The sequence below is a fragment of the Cebidichthys violaceus genome, unplaced genomic scaffold (assembly GCF_023349555.1).
Source record: "Cebidichthys violaceus isolate CVI_PGR_0920_01 unplaced genomic scaffold, fCebVio1.0.p SCAF_11, whole genome shotgun sequence".
NCBI lineage: Eukaryota > Metazoa > Chordata > Actinopteri > Perciformes > Stichaeidae > Cebidichthys > Cebidichthys violaceus.
Genome location: NW_027176274.1, coordinates 10063699 through 10088867, shown reverse-complemented (window position 1 = coordinate 10088867; position 25169 = coordinate 10063699). Strand labels below are relative to the sequence as shown.

The window sequence follows — 25169 nt, the reverse complement described above, 5'->3', positions numbered from 1 at the left end:
GCATAAAAACACATGAAATTCGAGTAATGCAAGCATAGACTTTAATACACACCTGGTTTAGTTAGTCATCAACCATTTCTTTTATTTTGTATTAATATGATTTTATTTTGTAAATGTAGATTGTAGTTTAAAACCATTATCGCTAGATGTCGCAAATGCAACATTCTTTATGCCAACCACCATTAAAAACCAAAGAAAAAGAACAAGAATACATTAACGTCATTTCCGGTGTTTAGTCCCCGCCTCCTGAATGTAGACCGCGGATATTTGAAAATAACGACTGGTTCAGTAGTAAGACGTTAACTCACAAAGATCAACGGCCGCCCATTAAAACATGTGAGTACCACAATGTCATCCACATCTACATAATCTAACTGTTAGCTAATCCGATGTTCCGATGCTAAAATCCGTTGGTTTAATTTCATGCGTAGCTAACAAGAAGTAACATGAAGAAGTAACATGAATTCTGGGCAAGCTACGGCTAACGTTAACTCACATTAACCGCTAAAGTTAACGTTTGTATTTATTTCTCAGCTTCAACCTCAACATACAAGTAATATGAAATATATATTTCAAAAAGTGCAATGCAAGATGAGAGTAATATTTTGTTGTTGTTGTTGCATGTACATGATTAGCATTGTGCTTGCTGTCAGTTGTTTTTATTGCAGATTGTGAACATCATGTCGTCCATCACCGATCCAAACATGAGTGACGGGTTCACCAGTGCTATGGAGGAGATCCACAATACACAGCTTAAAACATACGGGGAGATCATCGACATGACTACAGAGCTGTGCCATTCCCACAGACAGTTTGTGAAGTCTGCACTTGGTATGTTTGAGACATTGTTTTTTGGGACCCCAGTTAGTTGTTGCCTTGTTCCTGGGGTCTATATTCAAATCAAATGTAGGCAGTAATGTTTGCACTTATACTTCATACAATATATAGTTACAACATCAGTTTGTCTTCAAGAAGTTTTTTCCTTTTGTGCAGATACGTGTTTAAAGAAATGTAAGGATGATGAGATGCTGTTTGAGACAATACAGACTTTCAAAAGAGGTGAGTTTATGCATTGCATATGGGCCTTACATGCTTGCCATCAGTGTGTTTTTATGTTTACAAGTTATTGATATTGGCCCCCATATTTATTTATTTTTCATGTGCTGAATAATTCCTCATTATCTGATTCACACTAATCTCCCATACTTGTTTGGAACAACACATTGTAGTGCAGCTTCAGAGGCTTCATTGTTTTATGTGAAAGTGTATTTTTGTCTGATGCAATGTTTGTCCCCCAGACTTGGTACAAAAAAAGGCGTCATTGAAAGGGAAACAACATGCTGTTTCTGAAATGATATCTGAGATTCAGCAGAAGGAAATGCAGAAGGACAACATCATCCAGAAGATAGAGAAACTTAAAGAAGAACAAGCTAAGATAAAAGAGTGTATGTTTATATTTCAAAATAAAATGAATGGTGTATGTTAATTTGTTAGTGTTACATAAGTTGTTTTACTAACTGACCCTTGCACTTTTCTCTTTTCAGCAATACAGTCTCAAAACAAGGCAAACAAAAACAAACTGAAGAATCTCCAGAAAGCCAGAGTAGTCTTTCAAGATCATTTAGGGATGGAGATGCGAACAATCCTTGGCAAAACACAGTTGGTTAAAGGTATGCCAAACATGCATATTTGTATTCAGTATCTTTTTGTTTATTTTAAATATGAATTTATTAATTAATAGCAATTAATACACATAACAATAATTGTAATGCCTTGACTCTCTTTCATTGAAGTAACTATGACTTCAGAATTCACAGAATGTGTTTGTTGTCATTGTGAAGGGGAAAAGCTGCAGTTTGTTTTCCGGAATATCAACCCCTCAGATCAGGACAGCGCCTATGTCGTCACAATGGGGATTAAAGAAGACGGATCGTACCAGAGTAAGTTACACAAGTGTTCTGTATATCAGAAAACTATACTGTAATAGCATAATTTAATGCAGTTAAATGAAACTATGACTTTGCCTTTATTGAAAAGATGTTGCTGACAATATTCTATATTTGTCTTATTGTCACAAATGCCATAAGAAAACCAAAACTAACAATTCACTGATCATACTCGCAAATATCTCCTGTGTAGCCAAAGCCCCATATATCTTAAAATGTCTCTGTCATAGCGCTCCACTATTATCCAAAAGCATATAAATGTGTCACACTGTTACACTGGCTGATGTGTTCCTTCCAATGAGCACAACCACTGTAGTTTATTTGGATTCAATCCTGCGTATAAATACACACTGGAGCACCAAATGTGTTTTAATCTAAAACTAAGAAATGTAGCATTTGTAGTCTCTAACAAATGCAGTATGTACTCCTGTTTGAATACGATTTGCTTAAAACTACATTACCCAGCTGTTTTGGGAAATTATTTAGAAATTAAACTATATATTTATGATATATTTTGAATATTCATGTTTTAATTATGAAGTGATCATGGCAGTGTCACTGACAGAGTTTTAAAGTCAAAAGTATTAAGAGACAGAGTCCCTCACAGTTGTTTTTTGTCTTTTCATGGGATTTATGGACAATAATTCAAATATGGAATATCACCAGTCTTATCCTCCATTGTAAATGGCTTCTCTAATTAAGTTTTCATTTTCTACAGTTGTGTCCAGCGACCCCGTGCTTGAGTGTTTGCCGGTCTTGGAAAGCCGGCTTCAGGAGACCAATAACTTGGCAGCATTCCTGGCAAACGTCAGGAAGGAGTTTATGTCTCGGGCTCGCTGCTAAAGTTGAATGAATGGGAGAATAAAATGCCATGCAATGAAGTTCTTGCTGCAATGTGGACTAATGCAGTGATTTTTAAAGTGGGGGTCCTCAGCAAATTTGGAGGGAGGATAACGGAAAATGCTTAAAAGAATGAATAAATAAAATGTAATTAATATATCAACACTGGTATTAATTTTATGCAGCAATGTCTCATTATTGAGCATGGTCGTATTACAGTTTAGTGGATACTGCTAATTGGCATTGTTTGAAACCTTGGAGTTTGGCCTCGAGACAACAGGTGTTCTGAGGTCTCTAAATCCTGAAAGGTTTACTGTAGATGTTCTTCAGAAGTAAACGTTAATGTATTAATTGATCACTCACATATGTGGTAAACAGTTTTCATTTATTTTCTCAAGTCATTACTCAGTTTATAGTGGGTGGGGATAAGTTTACAGTTTTATTTTGCTGGGCTTTGTTTTTACTTGTGTAAATCATAATAATCTATTAAAATGCATATTAACCACTCACTATAGTTGGGTTCATCTGTACACAATGTGGCATAAATAATGAAAAACAGTGGAATTAAAAAAGACAGAGCAGTGAGAAAATCATAGATCCTAACTGACAGCAGAGGGGCATGTTCTATTAAACTCAATGCTTTTGTTTTTATTTTAAATCCATGAATATCATCAGTCCGTACAAACACATTTTGTAGTTTGTATGAGGCTTCAAGTTGTTGCCATTACATGTTTGGCTCTTTAGAACTGAATCTTTTTGATTTAGGGTGAGTTCTATAGATTTGTTGTAGATTAGTTAAGACAGTCAGGCGTCAGATGATTTGACGCTGCTCAACACGGGCAGCTCCTCAACATAGGTTGAAGGGAAATGGCCTTTCTTCCCGTGAAGTTTGCCAAACCACCAACCGTTCTCTTCCTTTCCGTAAATGTCGAGAAGATCTCCTGTGACACAGAAATCCAGTCGTTTTATTAGATCATTGACAAACCTCTACTGTTTTAGATATTCTGCCCTTGAGTTACCACTTACCTTCTATCAAAGTCAGCTCATCATCCTGTTCAGGTGTGTAATTGTACAGGGCCTTGCATTTTCCGATACTGCACAGCTCCGGTGTTTCTTGAGCTGTTCGATGTTGATATTTTTCATTAATTTAATTTCAGGATGAAATCCCAAATGTGCTGTATTGAAATAAATCTTTGTAGTACTAACTAAAAATGTATTACCTTGTTCTTTGTCATCATCATTGTGAGGCAGGTGTCCATTAACAGTACTGCCACACTCTACAGTCTCACGTGTTGTAGCTGGTGAAGGGACTTGGTCGTTGGTACTTGGTGAAGCCTCCACAGACTTGAGCTGTGCCACAAACTGAACAGGCCCTTTGTAAATGATGGAAGCTCTCAGTGATTGTCGGGATCTGAACGGGGTCCTCCTGAGTTTGACTGGACGAGTCAGTTGAACAACGCTGTGCTCGCAGTCCTTAAACAGAAGCATAGTTTGTGTTACATAAAATGCGATAACCGTGGTTCCTAACTAGAGGTACTTCTGCACATACTTTAGCTTATATGAATAAGGGTCTAAATATAGATGTTATTGTACGCTGTACAGATTGTAAAGCCGAGGTAAATTTGTGATGGTGGGCTGTATTGACTAGTGTTCAATATAAAGCTTCAACAACTAGTGGTTGTTGTACAAATGCAAACTTACTAAAAGGAATACAATGTTTGCATACAAAATAGGAACCATATCCATGTTGTGTAAGTAAAAGTGTTAGATGATATTACTTTTAACGATTTAAAACACTTTTAGGTCTCGAGGGGAACTTGAGCTCATTTGACTAAAAGGGTCGGGAATCACAGTCTTATAATACCTGTAACTTTAAATAAAAGTCACCCACACAGCTGTTTTGTATGAAAGTATGAAAGTCTGTTTCACAATTAGCAAAAACCTTTCACACTATTCTTTTTTTAATCCAGGAAAAGTCAAATACTCTTTCCCACATCGTCTGTCCATTATTCCCGTCATGTATGTCACTGTGGTTTCAATTGGTCTGCTTTTAATGCTTTTTTGCTATGCACCTCTAAAATATGTTAAAGGTATAGTGTGTATTATTTGGCGGCATTTAACGATGAGGTTGCAGATGGTAACAAGTAGAAATTTCTCCCATGTGCCAAGCGTGTAGGACACTAAGGTGGTCGACTTGAATGGCCCTATCTAGAGCCAGAGTTTGGTTTGTCCGTTCTGGGCTACTGTAGAAAAATGGCGGCCGGCTCCGTGAAGAGGACCCGCCTCATCCGCTAATTCTAAGTTGACGAAAACACAACAGTTCTTATTTTCAGGTGATTATACACTAAAGGAAGAACAAAATTCCACTAAAGAAAATGTATATAATATTATATTCCATTTTATATTCCATTGCTGCCAATAGATCCTCTTAAATGCTGTTACACTTAAGCTACCACTACTCCAGAACATACCTTCATGTCTTGAAAGTGATGCATGTAGTCTTACCTTATCTTTCCATTTCACAATGCTTTCACTAAATCGGTGAAAGGTCTTGGGTTTCCCCTCTAATTCAGACAGTGATACAGAGAGTTTGTAGTGAGTGGCGTCAAGGAGATCCAGTTTTAGAGTACTCTACAAGTAACAAGATGGCGTTAGTGAAGACTACAGCAAATCTAATTTATGATCAATTTAAAGTAAATATGCATCTGCACACACCTCCATCCATCCATCCACTCTACACGCTGTACACCGCTTACCTCATCAATCTGCAGTTCAGTATCCTCAAGGTTCTTTTGATTTGAAAAAGATGGATTTTCAGAATATGTTCTCATCAGTTTTTCAATTCCTGCAACGATAATGTTGAAGGTGACTTAGAAACAAAATTAATGACCTCACGCGGTGCTCCCCATGAATCACTGAGCTTTACTGAAAGACAATTTTTTTTCCACCTCCATCAGATTATATTGTGCAATTTGAATGCATTACGTAATGGATAATGTGCTCTACTCGCCTTCACGGTCTTTCTTTGTTTTTGTAATACTGTCCTCCAGACGCTGCAGTTTGAGTTTTATGGCCTCTTTTCTTCGGCCTTTGGCCATCAGTGATTTGCTGTCCTCCTCCTGAGGCATCCGGAACACAGATCATGCATCAGTAACTGTGATGGTCTAAATCTTACCATTGAGCCAAAGCTACAAGGTCTTTTGGAATGTGATAATTTCCTGGACAATTTCCAAACATGCTCTTGTCACTACTGCACTGCACATTCATATCCATTGGGATTAGGCTAATATCACGTTTTCAAGTGAGACCTGAGAACAACCTGACAACTACATAATACAATTTGTAACACAACAAAATGTTAAAAGTAGTAATATATATAAGAGCACACTAAAAAAACAACCTTGATGTCAGGGCCTGTCAGAAAATGATAAATACATCTTTATTTCTGTGGCTTGTAAACTGGGCCCCCATCAGAAAGAGTGGGTGAGTCTGTCCTGCAGACAAGCTTTCTCAGAGCAAAACATTTCAGACTTACAAAATAATCAGCCATCAAAAACTCAGCTTTGTGATCTTCAGCTGTGATGCTGTTTTCCTTCACCAGGGTTTGTATGTCTTTATCCATGTCCACCCTTTGCACCGTCTGTTCTATCTGTCTCTGGCCCTGGAAGTGGCAGATATAAGTTATAACATCCATCGATGATTCTGTGAACATTGAGCAGGATGGAGGTCAGGGTGTCTTACATGCTGTAGGGTCTGCCCAAAGCTGGACATGTGGAGGTTGTATCTACTCAAAATGTTGCAAAGAACTTCAACTCGCTGTTTCTCCAGCTCCTGTATGATCTGAAAAAGCAGGAGTGGCACCGTGATGCCTTGTGTACAGCGCATTCAATCCTCGTCATTTGATAAACTGACATACTGCTTATAGAGCATTTTCTGCAACTAAAAGCTGACTGGTTCAGCTCTTATCACAAATGAGGTGTCATTGAGCAAGACACTAAACCTACATGTTCACTCACAAAAAGGCACTCTGGATAAGGAGAACAACTAAATGCCTACAGTGCGAGAATCAGGAGAGCATTTTTCCGCACCTGGTAGCAGTTTTTCAGTGTGTTTTCCCACTTGAGTCTCATCTGATGACCCTCCATGTTGACATTAAAGTACTCCTCATCCACCTGCGCCTGCAGCTCTGCAGACTTAGTCAGCCTGTTCAGCATCTGTAGTCAAGAGCAGGACAACAATTTAGCAAGTTTCTTAGCAGCTTTTAATAAATATAGCTACAAATTGGTAACCATATACGGAACCTTTTGTTTTTCTTTTTCTGTGCACATTTGCCTGTTGTTCTCAACAAAGTTGAACAAAGCCTCATGCTCTCTTGTTAATCCAAGCAACTTCTTCTTTATCTGTTTCAGACAAGGAAACACGAGAATCCACAATAACATATCAGTGATATAACAAATCATATTGGGAAATTCTAAATTTCATTACATTAAGCACTTTTCTATGCCATGTGTGAGTGAGGGTGGGTCTCTTTAAAGCAACTTTAAATTGGGATTTTAATTTGAGCTGGTGTAAACTGGCTATGTACAGTAGCGGCAAAGTATATAGCCCATTAAATGGCTCCCTGCTGGATCATTTATATGATCAATATCTCTTTATTTACAAGTCTTTTATTCCATTCATTCAATTATTGCACATTTTAGATACTTCATGTGAATTCAAAAGGGAAATAGACATATGTTGTTTTCCATAAATAACAGTAGAGCTTTCTACAAATCCCTCATCTGTAACAGTTGCATACTGCAAAACAGCACATTCACACTGTGTTAAAGTTGCTATAAACCTTGGTGTTTCATAGCAACAGTTTTACAGTTTACTTCATAAATTCAAACATCACAGTCACTCGTGATCAACATTTTGCATAACATGTTATAAAGTCCTATGAACATTATGGTGCCGTCATAATACTTTCTTAACAGTACCAAGAGGCCTCTAAGACTTTATAACCTGTCATGCAATAGTGTTGTGATTTTACTTTTAAGAGCTTGTAACTGTTTCAACAAACACATCATGATGCATTATCAACCTAGGAAAAAATTATGTATGCATTGTTACACATTATGTAGGTATCTACAGTATTATACATCAAAGGTTTCACTATATTTTGCATAACATAACATTTCTTTACCTTAAGTTGTTCACTCCAATTAGCCGTCACAAATTTTCCAGTTCTTTCAATGGCATTGTCAAGCTATCAAAGCACAAAAAAGGTCAGAGACACGTTATGACATGAAGCTTTCAACAGACAAATATACTGATACAAAGACAAAAAAATCATTCCATACAGGTCTCTTTCTCTTATTATGCTCGTCGAAGACTTGTCGTATTTCCAGGATTGCTTCTTGCTGAAATGCATTTCCTAATGATCTGAAATGAGAACAACACACCATATTTAACTCCAAGTCTTTGGTTTAATCTGTGGACAGGCACAGTTATGAGGTGAACTCGGGTTGACAACTACCTGTGGGCATCTGCTCTCGAGTACATCTCATCTGACACATGACACCAGGCACTGTAGGTGGTACTGAGTGGGGAGCCAGCATGAAAAGATTAGAGCTGTAGGCTCATTAGCCTGCCAACTACCTGTGTTTTGATCACATTTAACTTGCTAGGTGCATATTATTTCCCATGATGCCATTATTTCTGTACACCACTTGGCAGAAAGAGGTCATGTTGAACACAAAACAGACAAAAGACAGAGACAATTCAAAACTCAGCACTGTGTATCTCTTACTTATTTGACATTCCTTTGGAGGCCCTGATGAGTTTGCCAGCAAGTTTTTGTAGTCCTTTGGCATAAGTAAGTTCCAGCTCAGCCCTAAAACAGGAAGAGGTTGCAGCGAGAGACAATAACTGAGTCAAACAGTAACTCCTGCAGACATTAAAAGTTAGTCTGACGGCCACAACTGTACTGAACCTACCTTTGCTGAAAAACTGTCATAAGTTCTTTGCAGAAGTACTCCCCGGTTTTTGAAAATTGTTTCACATTTTGATAGAGTTGGTTATACTGAAAGACAGGGAAAAAGGCTCTATGAAGCAATAATGGCCTGAATCCACTGAGTTCAAACCCATACAAAGTGAGTTGCAAATCAAATGCACATTCAAGTCTTATATTTTACCCCAGTGCCTTCCAGAAGTATAGTGGAACAAGAAGAAGGGGATTTTTCAAAGAAATACTCACAGAGCAGGTGCTGATAGGATCCTTCATCTTAAGACTGTGGCTGTTTGTTGACTTTGTACCTGGAACTTTGACCACCCTCCTCCCAAAGTCACTCATGCGGAAATCACCTGAGCTTGTCAGTGCCCAATACAAAGAAAAATTCCAGTGAGAGGGAAAAAAACTACTACAAATGTAAACTCAAGCAGGATGGCAAGTCAGTCTGGTGCAGGTATAAATAAAGGAAATATAACACAACACAAAGGCTAATTCATGCTCTTATCTGCCACTCACTGCTAACTAATACAAGTTCTATGACAAAATAAAAGTTGCTTTATTATTTCATGTTGAAAAGAATAGGCCTCACTAACTGGCCCCAAGCAGCTATACCTGTAGGTAAAAGGCTTCAAACCAGCAATAACAATACTGTACCTATTTGGCAACTTGGCAGCAGCAAAACCAAGGTGTAAACACAGCATTGACATTTATCACCCTTGAAGTTGAGATGCAAAACCTGTTAGTAAACATTTGCCAATTCCCACAACCAACTGACATGGAGCAAAACTGCATTCATTTGTAGTTGAGTTACTGTTGACATGTTGAATATATGTCCAAAATTCAGTCTCAGTTTTTGAAGAGAACATTATGATAGCTGCAGACTGAACGAAAACAATAAACATGAAAAACGAAACAACAAGCTGAAATACATTAAAACGTTCAAAGGGGAACAGTAGAGTCGAGGATAATTCTCTCTGGGTTCGTCACTATGAGTGACCCCTTTCACACACAATCAGTCATGTAATTCCTTAATATAATAACAATGGCTCTGTTCCTGTTCTGACTCCTTATGTGACTTGTCATATCTTAATGTTTATTCATTAAAAACCAATGCATGTTATTAAATCTCAAGTCATTATTTATGCCGAAAGGATTTTCTTTATAAAATTAGAATTCACAGCCACGGTTTGATAATTTTTTATTTTTTTGCTGATTAAGCTTCTCTTATTGAACAGACTCACACACATTTGCAATTGTCATGTTTTTTTATTGAAGAACTCAAACATCTCATGTCCGTCTCCTAAGAGGACAAATGGCCTTTAATGAAATGCTTACCGGAAATGTACCAGAATACTTAACAAAATGCTTTAATATGGAATACAGCATCTAGCCATATCTGATGCACACACATAACAGTGTTATTGACATCTCATATACAGTTTGAGTGGAGAATGTGTTTTAAAATGTGAGTAAACTCCACACATTTTGGCATATCTTTGGGGGTGTAGCATTTAACGTAAACCCAGTCTTCAGTATTTTGCTAATACTCGTATTGTGTGGTGTGAAAAAAACAGCTGTGTTGTTGTTCAAAATGATTACCTCTTTAACACTGACATCAATGTAAAAAAAGATGTCTCACCATCTGCAAACATATTAATAAAAAAATAAATAACATAGAAAGACACAAACATAACAAAAACTCACCCCCAGTATGCCAGACTACTGTATGTTAAAGTAGCATGCTTACACCATAAAGTGGAATGCTTTTATTTGTTGGCTAAACAGAGTGGGTTGTACCGATAGGAGTGCTTTGATATTTCACTGAGTGCAGTTCGATGCAAATATATAGATGAAGAGAATAAATTGCGCACGAAAATTAGTAAAGAATCAAATTGATGACAAAACTGCATTCACATGAATCAATCAAGAATTTCCAGTACCAGACAGGCGATGTTCATGTCTCCGCCATACACACGCACGCACGCACGCACACAAACGCACGCACGCACACACACACACACACACACACACACACACACACACATACTGATGGATGGTGTCTGTAGCATGGCTCCTGTGTTAGTCAGTGTTCGTCAGGATACGGGGCCCCTGTCAGGTAGCCGTTGGTCCCGTGATTTTTGTTGGTCCCGTTGGTGCTGCTGCTGCTGCTGTGGTGCTTGTGATTAGACGGGGGGCTGTCATCCTCATCGGAGCCGGATTCGATGTCGCTGCGGTCATCTTTTGACACCTGCATTGAGAGGGATGGTTGGAGATTACATTTTTCTCATTAAAATTCTCATCTGGGTCATTATCTGAGGCAGCCATGCGTGGCGGTGACACAAATGGGCTTTTGTGTGACAAACTGGGAGCTGTTCTGCCAATCAATATCAGAAAATAGGTTGAAAAAAAACGTACAATCTTTTTGCAGAGGCCTCTGAACAAGACATTATTTTGGCTGCAGCTAACGACTATTTTTATTATTGAATAATCTCCCCATTGTTTTTCCGATTAATTGCTTCATTATTTAGTATGTAAAATGTCCGCAAATAATGGGAAATGCCATCACAATTTCACAGAAGCTGACCTTGTTTTGTTCGACCAACAGTCCAAAACCTATAGAGATTCAATTTACACTGATATCAAACAGAGAACAGCATAAAACCCTCCCATTTGACAAACTGGGACCAGTGAATGCTTTTGCCTGATTGATGATTAATCTAATCAATTACCAAAATAGTTAATAGTTGATTTTTTTTATAACGTATATATATTTGCATTGACATTATACAATTAAACATGCCAAGTGCATAGATTCCTCAATAGAATAAGGTTTTCCAAATAAATTGACAAAATAATTACAGGATTACAGGAAGTCGATCATATAGCTGTTGAGATATTTCACTGAAAGCCAAACATGGTGGTGCCAGAGGGGACAACATGCATGGCTTGATTGACAACCAGGATCATCACAATGAATACAAATGATTACATGGCTGCTAGAGACATGAAATTAAACTAAGCACACAGTACACCACTTAGATTGAAATGTTCCCCTTTAAGGCTACTTACATGCAACGGATTCCATTTTCCCACCTTGAAGGATGGAGGTTAGCGCACATAGAAAATAAAAAGGAAAAGTCAAAAGTGGCTATTGGCAACACTCCACAGCATCTATATGTGTACTAGCAGCAAAACACCCTATTATGCTGAGTGTAGCGACTCACCTTTCCTTTGGAGATGGCTCGGCACGCGGTCTTCACTATGAGGTAGGACCAGAAGGAGTGAAGAAGCTGCAGCAGGATCAGAAGAAGGTTGAAGACCCACCAGGACGGGTAGGGCCCTACGATCTCCCAACTCTCAAAGAAGGTGGTATTTAATATCCTTTTATAATAGAGGGAGAGGGAGATAAGTAACATGACATGTTTCATTAGAAAATAAAACAAGGGGTAAAAGCACTCTCTCTTTGTGATTCTTGTATGAACAAGCCAGTGAAAAAACACGAGGCGGGCTCTGCTCCAGCTCTTCGTCTTTCATGAAACGTAGGCCCTTTAATCATGTATTTGTGGCACAAACAGATGTGCGTCTTTGAAAAAGCATTTTGGTTATAGTCCAATATATGTACACTAGATAAACATGAATGTAATTAAAATTGCATAAAATTGAAATAAAATTGAAATAAAATAAAATGGAGGAGAAAAAGCAGTTACCTGGTTTCACATAACATGCAATCAAAACTTCAACGATTCGTGTTAAATATATCCCTGAGAAAAGTCTGTGAATCATCCTCCAGATACTGAATCCATGGCAACAGCTTTACTACTGATGTGGTGGGGGTTGACTAAAATGTGGTGTGGGATCATTATATTACAGTGAAACAAAGGCAGAGAGACAAAATAGCTTAAAAAGCTGTCTTACAATGCTGTACAGACTATGTTGTTCACAAATGCTTTCTTGAGAATAATTATTAAAGACAACAAAGTTGCATCTAGATCACTGAAATAGATTTTTTTTGTACTCAAACTGAAATCCCAGCTCCCTTTGCTCGTGAAAGGTGTGATAATACTGCTGCTGGTGACTACAAGAAGACTGCTGTACATACTGTCAAGGACAAAAATATATTTGTGGTAACTCGGGCAAATATAATCAGGAAGGGTTTTTATAATTGGCTACAACACCTCAAAATGATAAAAGATCCTTATGGGTAATTGATGTTTTAATAATCAGATGAAACGCTAGACGCTGTTTTCAATGACAAAGCAATAACCATAACATACTGCTTTTCATTTGTTGATTTGTTTAGCTTTGAAAGGTTAAAGCTGCTGTATCCATAGTAACTATTACTTAGCAACAAAATTCACAGAGATGTGTCTGAACTACAAACCGTTGTGGAGAAAGTAAAAAAGATCTGAGATCTTCATGGCATTGGCATGCAATGTCAGGGATGGTCTGTCAAAATGTGCAGAGCATCTCAGGCATCTGCTGCTTAAGGTGTTTAAGTCCTTGGCTTCATGTAGTGCATTGTGTATAAATGACTAAAGGCTAACACTGCTTCAGTTAAGTCAGCCTTTAGAAGGATGCTAATTATAGTATATAAGAAAGAAAATAACACTTACCAGACAGGATAAACACCCAGCCTGGAACTTATGAAGAGAATTGCAAACATTGCAAACAGGAGGTTGCACAATATCTGACATTTGGCATAGTTGGCCATCTTGGCAGCCTTGATAGAAAAAAAAAGAAACAATCATTAATCTGATCACGCTAACAACTACTTAAAATATCTCTGTCAAAAGAATAAACACAAAGCTCTAGTTTACAACAAAGAGTAGATTCAACATGCACTGTGCCTGTATGATACCATCTGACATAATATTTTATAATGGAAGACTGTAGTTAAATTTAGATAAAGATGGATAGCTGAGCATGTACACTCTAAACACTCCACCCACACACCCAACCATCTTCGCCTCCCTTTGCCATTCTTTCCATCCACAGCCTTTTATTCTCTCACCCATCCCCACCTCTATCAGCACGTCGGCTGCGTCATGGAGACACATGACCAGAGTTCCCACTCGTGCCATGTTGTTGACGTAGGAAAAGGTGATGAGAGAGATTGTTGCAACATGGTGCAGGAACATGATCAGGAAGTCCTGGGGACACAGTTGCCAAGGAAAAGTCACACAACTAGGGAAAGTACTGCCTCACGGCTGTTTGAGTCACTGCATGAGGTACATACAATAGCTTTGTGTCTTTTTCAGTAATAAATAACATTTTGTAAAAAGGCCCCTACTGACGACTGAATATTTGGAACTATTGTGCAACACAATGGTGCCTATTTTCAAAACTGCCATTATTCATGAAATTGAATTTTGCTTTGCCCAAGTTAGTAGCTGCACATGTGATTAATGTGTGGATCGACATCTTCCCAAATAAAACCTCTGTCTTGGTGAGCTGTGTTCGTCATATGCCACTGTGATTGACAACACTATTGTAAAGATATAAAACGTTATGACAAGGCGATCATTAATCATCACTTACACGAACAAACATAGCAAGTACGCCTTCAGTGTCCGAGCATTCGTGCTCATTGATGCAGTTGTGTGGTTGAAATACGTGTTCATCTACTGAATGTGTTGGTTTTGGTTTATCTTGTGTCAAACTGCATTGTAGCCCACAAAGAATGAATGACTTCATCAATCCCCGGAGGTAAAAGAAATGTTTTCACTCGGAATGTTTTCCCAGAATACGCACAGGACCCATAGACATGCAGTTGGAGAGATGTTAGAGTGATGGGGATGCCCATGGTGATAGGCATCCCCGCCCAGCAGTTAGGGGTTCGGTGCCTTGCTCATAGACACCTCGGCAGTGCCATGGAGGTGAACTAGCACCTCTCCAGCTACCTGTCCACACTCAATACTGTGACTGTGCAGGACTTGAACAGGCCATCCTTCAAAAGAAGGCCTATGTATTATTAACCAAATGTACTTTAAGTATCAAAAGTACCCAATGCAGAACAAATGCCCCTGTGACTATTATTATATATCATGTCTTTAGACCCTTATGACTGATGCATAAATTAAAAAACAGTAGTTCATTTTATAAGCTTATCATATGTTCTGTATCTAAAATCTTAATTTATCGTTAATTTATCTGACATCTATGTTCCTTACTTACTTTAAACTAGTGACCATAGATGTCAAATATATGTATTGGAGTGAAAAGTATATATTTCCCTCTGAACTGCGGTGGAATAGAAGTATATAGTGGCATGAAATACTCAAGTACAGTACTGTACTTGAAGTAAATGTTACATTCCACCACTGTTTGAAGATAATGTTGTCTCTGTGAAATCAAAATCAAGCAGGAAGGAAGATCATCTCAGCTCACCATGACTTCAAACAATTACATTACTGTAGCTGCAATTAAAGTGAAAGTATTTGACAGTTTGGCTTTGGTCCTGTCTTGGTGGAGCCATTAGGTTTGGGATAGCCTTGAATGAACCTCCAGGTGACGAACAATGCAGACGAGTGGCATGGGGAAACATTCCTCAAGCAAATCTGAAGAAATGACTCAGCTCAAAGCAACCAGAACCAGTCCAAAATGGAGACAGCATGACAATGAAGATGAGAAGGAAGAATAACGATGCAAGATACAGAATGAAAGCAAGGCAAGAGTGTGCGGGGAGAACATACTGGAATTGGCAGGGGATGCAGAGGACCTCCTCAGTGCAGTACTGTGCATGAAAAAACTGAAAGGAGAAACAAAAACAGACAACATGCCAACAGTCAACAAAGAGATGACAGAGTGAAGGCATACACAGCATGGAATCATGGGGGCTGCTGTGAGTGCGGTGTGTTTGTGGAGAGGGCAGAGCTGGGGATGGACTGGAGACGGGAGTAAGATCATGGCTGGATAGCATGCAAATGATACTTAATGAACCAATAGTGTAGCCATTTTCATAACAAAAAAGAAGAAGATGAAAGTGGGTTGAATAATGGTTGTACAAGCTGATCACAGTTCTTACAAACCCATTCTCACCAAGTTGGACCGTTTAAACTGTATTTATAGTACAATGTGCATAATGTGAATGTAGTATAAGCTTATTATCTGGTTTGAAATTATGAACGTAAAGTAAATGTCACCTGCAGTAGCTTGCTGGAAGTATCTTTAAATGGTTAATACATGAAAGAAAGCAATGCTATCAATGACATGTAAATACTTGTGATATGGTATGTGTGTTGATTGTGGAGTATGCATGAATGTGTTATAAAACTAGACATTTTTCCTATTGCTATTGCTATCAGGATTGATTCTCGTCTGATGTAATTATTTATATAAATCACGGACGTAACTTGAAATGCGTCATTACTCAAAGAATTAGCATGTAAGTTGATCTATTCTTCATACTTCTGTGTGATATCTGAGTATTGTACGACACCATCACGTAACAGATTATAAAAGTACAATCATTTGCTAACGTGCTGTGATTACACAAAAGCTTCCATAATATCAAACAAAAACAAACTCCACTAATAGGTGGGGAAAGTTTGAGGTTTGACAGAGACAATTTTGTTTGTTTGAAAAAGTGTTAATCCTTTTCGCACTTGCAATATTTTGTTATTTCACACATCAGTGAGAATACACTGAGGCGGAAAGCAAATGATCACAAGCAAATAGACTAAGCATTACAGAGTAATGGCAGTAAGAAAATGGATTGTGAGGTAAATATAATGTCTTTTCTGTGACAGAACTACTTACAATGGCATAAACAGAACAGAAAGTTCATTTTTCAAGACAAAATAGTGACTAAAAGTGTCACTTTTTGCCTTACAGTAGATCTATCAAAAAAACATTCAATGATCCATGTTATTGGAGATATGTGATGTATTGGTCTTGGTGTGACTTGCAGTCACTCTTACCTTCCTCCTGATGTCTGTGAATTGGGAAAAGAGTAAGGACAGGTAGAAAGACAGCTCCAGTATATAGTAATAATGGATGTCCACAGTCAGCGGCTGCATAAACAAAAAAGCAAAACGGTAAAATAAGTATTTGAGAAGTGATTAGTTTTGGTAATGCAAGTCAACTTGTCATATCGTGATTACTGAGGATGGGTGCATTAAAATACTTTTACCTGGTAAGGGTAGTTGTACCAGCACTCTTTAGTGTTCCAAAGCCATGCAGTCTGCAGAAAATGAAATTAGTACCTCAAAAATCAATACTTTTTAACACACACATATATATATATATATATATATATATATATATATATATATATATATATACACATATATATATATATATATATACGTATATATATATATATATATATATATACGTATATATATATATATATATATATATATACATATATATATATATATATATATATATATATATATATATATATATATATATATATGTATATATATATACGTATATATATATATATACACATATATATATATATATATATATATATATATATATATATTACAGTGAATACTCCGGGGACAACATTAAGACTTTGTTGTTCGATCCGTGACAAATCTCATATGTTGTATTTGAATAAAACCTAGAAAGAGCAAGCTCCATTAACTACAATATTAATGCAGTGTTATCCTGCTCCCACACATACTGTTGGAGTTCAATTCAATATGTAATTTCAGATCTAACACATGAATATCAATGTGAACTCTGAAAAATGAATAATTCCCTTGATGGATTGAATAAAATCAAAGGGGTTTCAAACTACCAAATGGCTGTTAAAATAGATTTGGTAAAAGGGACGCTGAATTAAAAGGGACCCAAAGGGTTCATTCCCATGTAAAGTCCAGAGGAATGACATTATGGCATCAGTACGACACGAGAAATGGTAACTGTGATACATAACAATGTTTTATAGGCAAACAGTGACCCATCACTGTGACTGACTCCAGTGACACTGTGAGTTTATGTCTCCTGCACTCTTCTCCAGACCTGCTCTATTAATAAATCCCACAGAGACTTGAGCCTGCTGCAGGAATTGCCGGGGAATGGACTATTTTTTAGTGCCTCGTCATGCAACTTGTGTCTTTGAGAGATTTTGCCACTCTGATATCTCAATTATTGCTCTGTAGAATGAATATACATTTATTCATTTTCATGAATATATGAATGAAATAGATGAATATATCTCAGTCACTTATTTCAGAAATATTTAGCTGGCACATTGGACAAAATTATCACAATTTCTAAACTTCCTCAAGTGTGGATTAAACTTTATAAACAAGGAGAGCTGTTATACTGAGACTGCTTGAATGTAACTACTTCCCCTTTACCTTGTAAGATCCATTATTAATGAAACCTGTTTGCGCTAGGCTTTATTACAAATAGCCTTTTTAAAATTAGTCCCTTACCTCAGAACATCAATTTTACTAGCCAGTCATATGACTAGGCACTAACTATGCCAGAAACCACACGATTTCCATGCTTCCAAATGTGCTGTAGGAAATGGATTCAAACCTCAGTGACTCATACTAACTTTAACAGTCATAACAGCAAGCTGGTGCTCATTTTGTCTCTAAGGAAAACTTACCTTTTTAAGGAAACGTACTCCATAGGTAAATATGTATAGGTAGAATGTAAATCTCCACCTGAAAGACACAAATACAGAAATAAAATGAATATAAAGCTCAAAATGCTCAACATTTGTCTGTACCAAAGACTTTTGCAGTCTTTTTGTTTTTGGTCATAAGGGTAGTGGTTTTTGGTAGGCCATAGGCTAAATGGGAAGGAACCCTACCATGAAATTCCAAGTGTTCAAGACACTAGCTTAACTGAGCAGTATGTTTACAATTCTATTTTTTCCTTTCTCTTTTCCACTTTGATTTCTTAGAGTTAATTAGAAAGAAAAGCACAACGTAATATATCCCAAAATATGAACAATAGCAGGAGATGTGTTCATGAACACAACTTGTTCTGTATACTACCTATGTAGTTTTGTCCCATAGGTGTAACACACTGAAGTTCACTATGTGGCTCTCACGCCTGCAATCACAAATTTGAACGGATGTGAGCCTCTCTGACATCTGCAGTCAGGGGTGAGTCACTCAAAATGGGACATCACTGACTTCACATTGGTGAGGTCCGGGGGCAAAGACAAGACACTCGCACTGTGCCAGTCCATCTTGACATGCTCTGTGTTTTAAATGAGCCTGCACATGATTTACAGGAGCTACAACAACACAATGGTGGGGAAAGTGATCATGAGGTCTGAGCTTAAAGGCAGAGAAGAAATTGCTTCAACTGACACTTCACTGATCAAAGCTTTGCTGAGCAGGGAGACGTGCATATATACCTTACTTAAAACAGTCAGCAACTAGGAGAAAGGATTTAAAACTGGCTAGCTAGCAAGGCCCCTCTCTAGTCCATATACAACCATATATGTGTTTGAACCAGGAACAAAAGCTACTGACAGAACTCTCTTAGTGCGTTATTGAGTTGTCAGAGCATTTCACAAATCTGTAACTGATTAGATTAAATGTCGTCCCCCCCCCAGTGGAGCATATATTCTCGGAAATATACATATAACATATTCAGTGCAATGACTTCATGAAGTAAAACATAGAAAAGAGGCACAAAACAAGCACGATTTCTGTGAAGAAAACATCAGCTGAAGAAAACATCAGCTGAAGACTCTCATGGCTGTGACAGAGGCTGTATAACCTCATGTCAGACAAGGTTTTGCATACTTCAGAGGTTTTGTCGTGTGGTTGTGCTATCTGACCTCATATCAAACACATTTTGACATCCACAGCCTCCAAACACAACACGACACGAAGACTGAAAACGAGAGCAGGATAAACCAGCTTCTCAGTGCAGGAACATCCATCAGAGAGTCGTTTGATGTTCGTTCAAGATATTCAGTGTAACTCTTAAAGTAATGCTGGAGAGAATTTAAGCATGTTAACACAAGGCCCGTGGAAGCCGTCATTAACTGCTTTTTCGTGCTTGATCGACATAATTGTAAAACCAAATTAATTGGACAAGTCTACCTGGCACACAGTTAAGACTGTTGCATGGCAACTGGTTCATCAAGCCTGCAAGAGTCTTTTTCAAGTCCTGTTGAATCGCTGCTATATATGTACAATCACAACGCTCACAAGTGCTTCCAGAGAATAGTTTCTATTTTCTCCAAAGCCAGGCACAGATGTTTTTTATTTAGCAATGTGAGTTATGTTTCTTTTTTTTTTTTTAGATTCAGTGCTGATAAAGATTGGCTGTGGGAAAATCAAAATGTTACGCATTTAATCATCCTAGAGTGAACTGCTGTTTATTTTCTGCACATGATGCAGCGGAAACTTGCCAATTACTCATTTAAATTCATTAGTGCTGGATTGTAACTGTGGTTAACAGAATTATGTTCATGTGTTATGATGAACTTGTCCTGTAAACAACTTACAAATTGTAGTTTATAATACACAATAAGAGAGGAGCTTATGCAATGTTTATGCCATCCTTTCATATTAGCTTGATTATACATTAATAAATCGTTCACGATATCAAATGAGATGGTGCGTTTGAAACTAGGACAGTGATCACTATTAAATTAAACATACCTGTTTGGAAAAAGCATCGCTTTAGGGAAAGGAAAAATTGTATTGGAACCAACTGTGATTTGATCAAAAATTCAATAATGAGGCTGGCTTCATTCTGAGCATATTAACAAAATAAAAAGGAGGTCATGCTGGCTCCTTTAATTCCATGTCACTTCTTCAGGTGGGTAGTCTGAGCACCAGCTGGCTGCAACTGTTTGCATTTGGATGGTTCAACATAACAATTAGTCATGAAGCTCATGCTTTGATCAAACTTCAGTTGCTTAAAAGCCTCAATATATTCCCTCTCTGCTGTTAAATCAACAGTAACATCTCCTTTACGCTTCATGCAGTAATAGTTGTCCCTTCCACCTTTGAGTACTTGTCTAATTTGGTTTGATTACAAGGCTTGTTTTTTTTAATTTTGTAAAAGAAAAAGCGTTTTAATAGACAGCTATTTTAATGTGCTACTAAAAGACTGCAACTAATTTAAGGAAAAACATGGGTGTGGCTTTCCTCTCTCAAGAACATATGGTAACCGCTCATCTCTTAGGTGTCCTATAAGCATCTGCTGAGCACAAACATGCTAATTACTAGTTGGTTAAATATGAATCTACAGCCAGCAGTCGGTTAGCGTAGCTTAGTACAAAGAATATAAAAACAGGAGAGAATGGCTCTACCCAAAAGGTATGAAATACATCTAACAGCATTGCTAAAGCTCACTAACATAATATATTTTGCTTGTTTGAACTATACTAAAAAGCAAGTGTTAAAATAAGTGTTTTTGAGGGGTTATGTGCTGGATTATTTCTTGGCCGTGTGTCGTGACTTTCTGAGTCTCAGCTGATTGTGTGGCAACCTCACAGTGATGACAAGACTGCAGGAAGTGAACCAGTCCATGAAAAGGTTGTTATCAATCTTCTCATCTCACTCTTAGCAAACAGGTAATATAATTATAACTAAAACATTAGTCCAAAAACATTGAAAACCATTCCACTTTATCATACATCAAATATTAACTGAAGCCAAAGATAGGCAGTACAGCTTAAAAATAGAAAATAGATTCAGTAATATAAAATCTGTGTTCATATCCTAAAAAAGCTGAAAGAGTTGCATTATTTTGCTTAAGATCATTTCTTTGTTCTCGGTGAAAGCAGAGCAGAGAAAGGATGAAGATGAGATCAGACAGGAGGGGCTATTGAGGACATCAAAGCGTGCTCTTGTCCTAACCAAGGAGAACTGACCGGAGGAGGGATTCTCTGGGAAAACTACACTGAAAAAAACCTGCTAATTTAAATTGTCATTTAGTCTCATATTCACACTTTGTATATAATTCATAATAACTTCACAACTTCTGCCCCTGTGATGAAATATGACTACTGGTTCTTGTGATTTTCCATCCATTGTTTCTTAAATCGTTTCTTGCTACAAGAGCAAAGCACCTGTTTTAAAAAAAAGTATCGGAAAGATTTCAGTTGCTCTTGTAAAAAAAGAGGTGAGTGTAGGGTTCTTACAGCAAAAAAAAAAAAAAATCAATACATGATCTTGTTGGAATGTTTATTTGCTGTATATCTCGGAAAACGAGAGGCAGCAACAATAGCTGGTAAACAAACTCTATGAAGAGTCTTCATTATTTCCAGACCAAATGTGTCTGCTACATACTCTGTTTGCATAATGAAAAGAAGAGACAACAGATCAGCCGCCCTGACGACTGAGGGACGAAGAATGCTATCAGTCTGCAACAGCTGTGCACGAGGCCCTAATTAGAGCGCAATCCCTGCTGGAAGGACTGACGTCGGCCCTGTTTGGAGAGTTGCACTGTAAGCAACTGAGACGGACAACCTGGCCAAACTATTGCAAAGCCAAATACCGTCTCTGCAGTCAATTATGCTGCGAGCAGATAACAGCTTTGGTACAGTTGCTGCTTAAACAGTTTGAATTCCAGCTAAGTACACTCAAAAAGCTCACATACATGATACAGAGGAGGACAAACTCAGGCTCTTCTGGTGTGTAAGAAAGCAGGTTTGCTTTCCAAGACTCGTCTGTGAGGTTGTAATTGGAGTCCAGTGGTTTTATCAGCTAGCAATGTTCTCCTGAGTGAACAGCAGCCTCAGGCGGAGTGGAGGATGTGAGGCTCCCTGTGTCTCAAACTGACAGATTGGCTCTTCTGGTGTCAGACATGACTCGGCTCTGACAGCCCCACTCGCTTGTTGGCCTTTAACATCACACTGCTAAGTAACTACAATCTCCCTGATGGCCAAATGCTCTACTGCAGATTAACCAGTTCTCCGTTACAGCGTGAGTGGGTTTGTTGGTTCGCACTGGGACACATTTCACTATTATACCACAGCCGCACCAGCATTCAAGTTACGATAAGCCATGAAAGATACAGTTAACCAAACTTTAACGGCTGTTAAAGGACCATACCGGAATTTACGCTTCTGTTTGTCCATAGAGCTGAAACGACTAGTAGATTGATTGGCTAGTCAATCGACAGAAAATGAATCGGCCACTTTGATAATTGATTTATTGTTTTAGTCATTTTTCAAGCAAAAATGCCAAACATTCACCGATTCCAGTTTCTAAAACATGAGGACTTGCTGCTTTTCTCTTTTTGTAACATTGTGTAATGAATATCTTTGGGGTTTGGACTGTTGGTGATACAATAATATAATATATATATAATATAAGCAATATAGAGAGACGTCACTCAGGAATTGTAATGACCATTTTAACACCAATTTTCCACGTTTTGTAGTTTAATCAATTAAGATGATGACCCAAAGCTCACCTTTACATTGCTGTCACCATTAAGTAAAACATGCTGTTTTTGTAAATGATTTTAAGCAGCTGTGGCGGTTATGTTCATTTCCATACAATATGAAAATGAACTTGCAGAAACATGAAACTTCACTGAACATCATGCCTGCTTTTACTGCCGTCACGCTATGGATAAGTGATAAAGCCTTGCCGCCTATTTAAATCTGTTTCACTTGCAACTGTAACCAACAATAAAGTCATTATATAAATGACATCAATAAAGCAGATATGATCTTCACTACCTCAGGCAAGTTAAAAGTCTGTGCAAGTTTATATCCACTAACTTGCTTTCAGCAAAGTAAGGGTATACTGTATGCCGTTAAAAGGGATTTGCCTTACATGCTTTCACAGAATCGGGCGAGAGTGCTGGGCTTCTCCTGGTTCCGACGTTGTCTGAACCAGCGCTGGATGGTCCGCACATCCCAGTCGAGCTGCTTGGACAGGCCCTCCAATCTCTTCTCATCTGGGTGCTGGCGAGACAAGATAAACACTTCATATCTTGGATGTAGTTTTCAACGTGGCACAAATGTCATGAGATGAAACTTTAAAAGTAATGAAATGAATGAAGAGAACACATGCGCCACCTTGGTTATCGCAGTGAAAACCTTCTCCAGGATAGCGTTGGGTTGTGCTTTCTGTGGCCCGTTGGTTTGGATCTTCAGGCCCATGGCACATGGTCTTGCAATAAACCTGCAATTAAAATATCATAATGCACTTCTATATCAACACATAGACATTATCTTTGAGGTTAATTGAATGTGAATTGTTCATATTTAATGATGGGGACACCAGGCACGCAATCAACAGGAAGCACATGCATAACCATTTGCAGGTGCTGGGTAAGAGTTATCTGTATCTGCTTGCTCCAAATTCTTCTTTTAGTCTACTGGGACACAACAATGTTTTAACCACAAGTGATCTTCCACAGGTCGTCTTAAGGAAGACATTTTTTGGTTGAAACTGTGACATTTCCATGCAGAATAAAAGGAAGAATTGGGAACGACACAGCGGTGTGCTTTTGTTGTCATTTTGACACAAAGGCATTATAAGCCACTTAACAAATCATGTGCAGTCTGCAAATTTCTGATGAAACACATTTGTTTTGGTTAATAGCAACTCAAGTTATTAACTATGTAAATTAACAATATACAATAAATATTATAATCTCCTGGATTTAACACTTTTAATTAATATATTATTGCTGTTTCAGATTATCTTCACTTTATTTGAACACACTATATTTGCAGGGGTACAAGAGTGAGGAGTTTATTGGGGAAATGTAAAGGCCTCACTCACTACTCCCTCAAGACATTTATGACCCACATATGCACGCATTGTTGTGACTAGCATGGCTCTGTGCTTTACTGTATACTGATGATTGTACAATAATAGTCACAGATAAGATGATGCAACGTGCACCATATCACAAGTGCAGACAGTTAAAACAACCCCCCCCCCCCCGGATCAGTTAAAAGAGCCTTTGTCCAGCACAAGTCTTTGTAGAGATTGGGTGTGTATGAGTTGAGAGGACAGTAACTGCATTTGGGCAGGTATGGACAACTTGGCTGCACTGTGTGTGTGTGCTCTGACAGATGCATCAAATGCAAGACAGCGCGTGATGCTGCGGGCCTGCAGAAAGTACGATGATCAACCGTGGTGATTTGTGGGCTAACCAGATAAGATGCCATTGTTTAGATGACAGACTGGCAAACATGGACAGCGGCGCGTGCTGCATCGTTCGGCCGGAGCATATTTCATCGACACAGCAAACCCCCCCGATCACAGCCACCTGGATTATTATCGCGTGTGCTTCGACTCACCTTTCGAAAACCAGCCGGATCATAAAGATGCAGAATGCTAAAGGACACGCCAGATAGAGATCCTCCGCTTGCGGGAACGTTGCTTCATCTGTGTTTTTTAAGTCAGCCCAGGTTACATTGTGCGGGAGCCAGAACCTCTCGTTCCAAAACCACGCCAAAATACCGGCCATCTCCCTGC

The 25169-nt window shown here is 38.2% G+C and overlaps 3 protein-coding genes across 4 annotated transcripts; 1 reads left to right on the top strand and 2 right to left on the bottom strand.

Moving 5' to 3' along the window:
* Positions 1 to 247: 247 nt before the first annotated feature.
* Positions 248 to 3940, top strand: spc25 (SPC25 component of NDC80 kinetochore complex). 2 transcript variants are annotated; one of them, XM_068704252.1, is made up of 7 exons: positions 248 to 336; positions 654 to 831; positions 994 to 1059; positions 1299 to 1445; positions 1545 to 1670; positions 1842 to 1940; positions 2665 to 3939. In XM_068704252.1, exons 2-7 carry the CDS (start codon positions 681 to 683, stop codon positions 2787 to 2789), a joined length of 714 nt encoding a protein of 237 aa, XP_068560353.1. In that variant the 5' UTR covers positions 248 to 336; positions 654 to 680; the 3' UTR covers positions 2790 to 3939. The 2 variants fall into 2 exon arrangements, with proteins under 2 accessions (XP_068560353.1, XP_068560364.1); XM_068704263.1 differs by having other exon boundaries at positions 267 to 336; positions 636 to 831; positions 2665 to 3940.
* On the bottom strand, positions 3591 to 9087 carry nostrin (nitric oxide synthase trafficking). Its single transcript, XM_068704241.1, has 16 exons — positions 9025 to 9087; positions 8765 to 8850; positions 8578 to 8661; positions 8305 to 8367; positions 8129 to 8210; positions 7972 to 8034; positions 7088 to 7186; positions 6875 to 7000; positions 6528 to 6626; positions 6322 to 6447; positions 5797 to 5905; positions 5543 to 5631; positions 5292 to 5417; positions 4007 to 4259; positions 3813 to 3905; positions 3591 to 3727 (listed from the first exon to the last, which is right to left on the bottom strand). Exons 1-16 carry the CDS (start codon positions 9049 to 9051, stop codon positions 3591 to 3593), a joined length of 1662 nt encoding a protein of 553 aa, XP_068560342.1. The 5' UTR covers positions 9052 to 9087.
* Positions 9088 to 10021: 934 nt separating this feature from the next.
* On the bottom strand, positions 10022 to 25161 carry cers6 (ceramide synthase 6). The gene is made up of 11 exons (XM_068704227.1): positions 24992 to 25161; positions 23756 to 23861; positions 23511 to 23641; positions 18353 to 18410; positions 16910 to 16960; positions 16698 to 16790; positions 13800 to 13928; positions 13392 to 13498; positions 12003 to 12159; positions 11848 to 11871; positions 10022 to 11026 (listed from the first exon to the last, which is right to left on the bottom strand). Exons 1-11 carry the CDS (start codon positions 25159 to 25161, stop codon positions 10862 to 10864), a joined length of 1191 nt encoding a protein of 396 aa, XP_068560328.1. The 3' UTR covers positions 10022 to 10861.
* Positions 25162 to 25169: the final 8 nt, after the last annotated feature.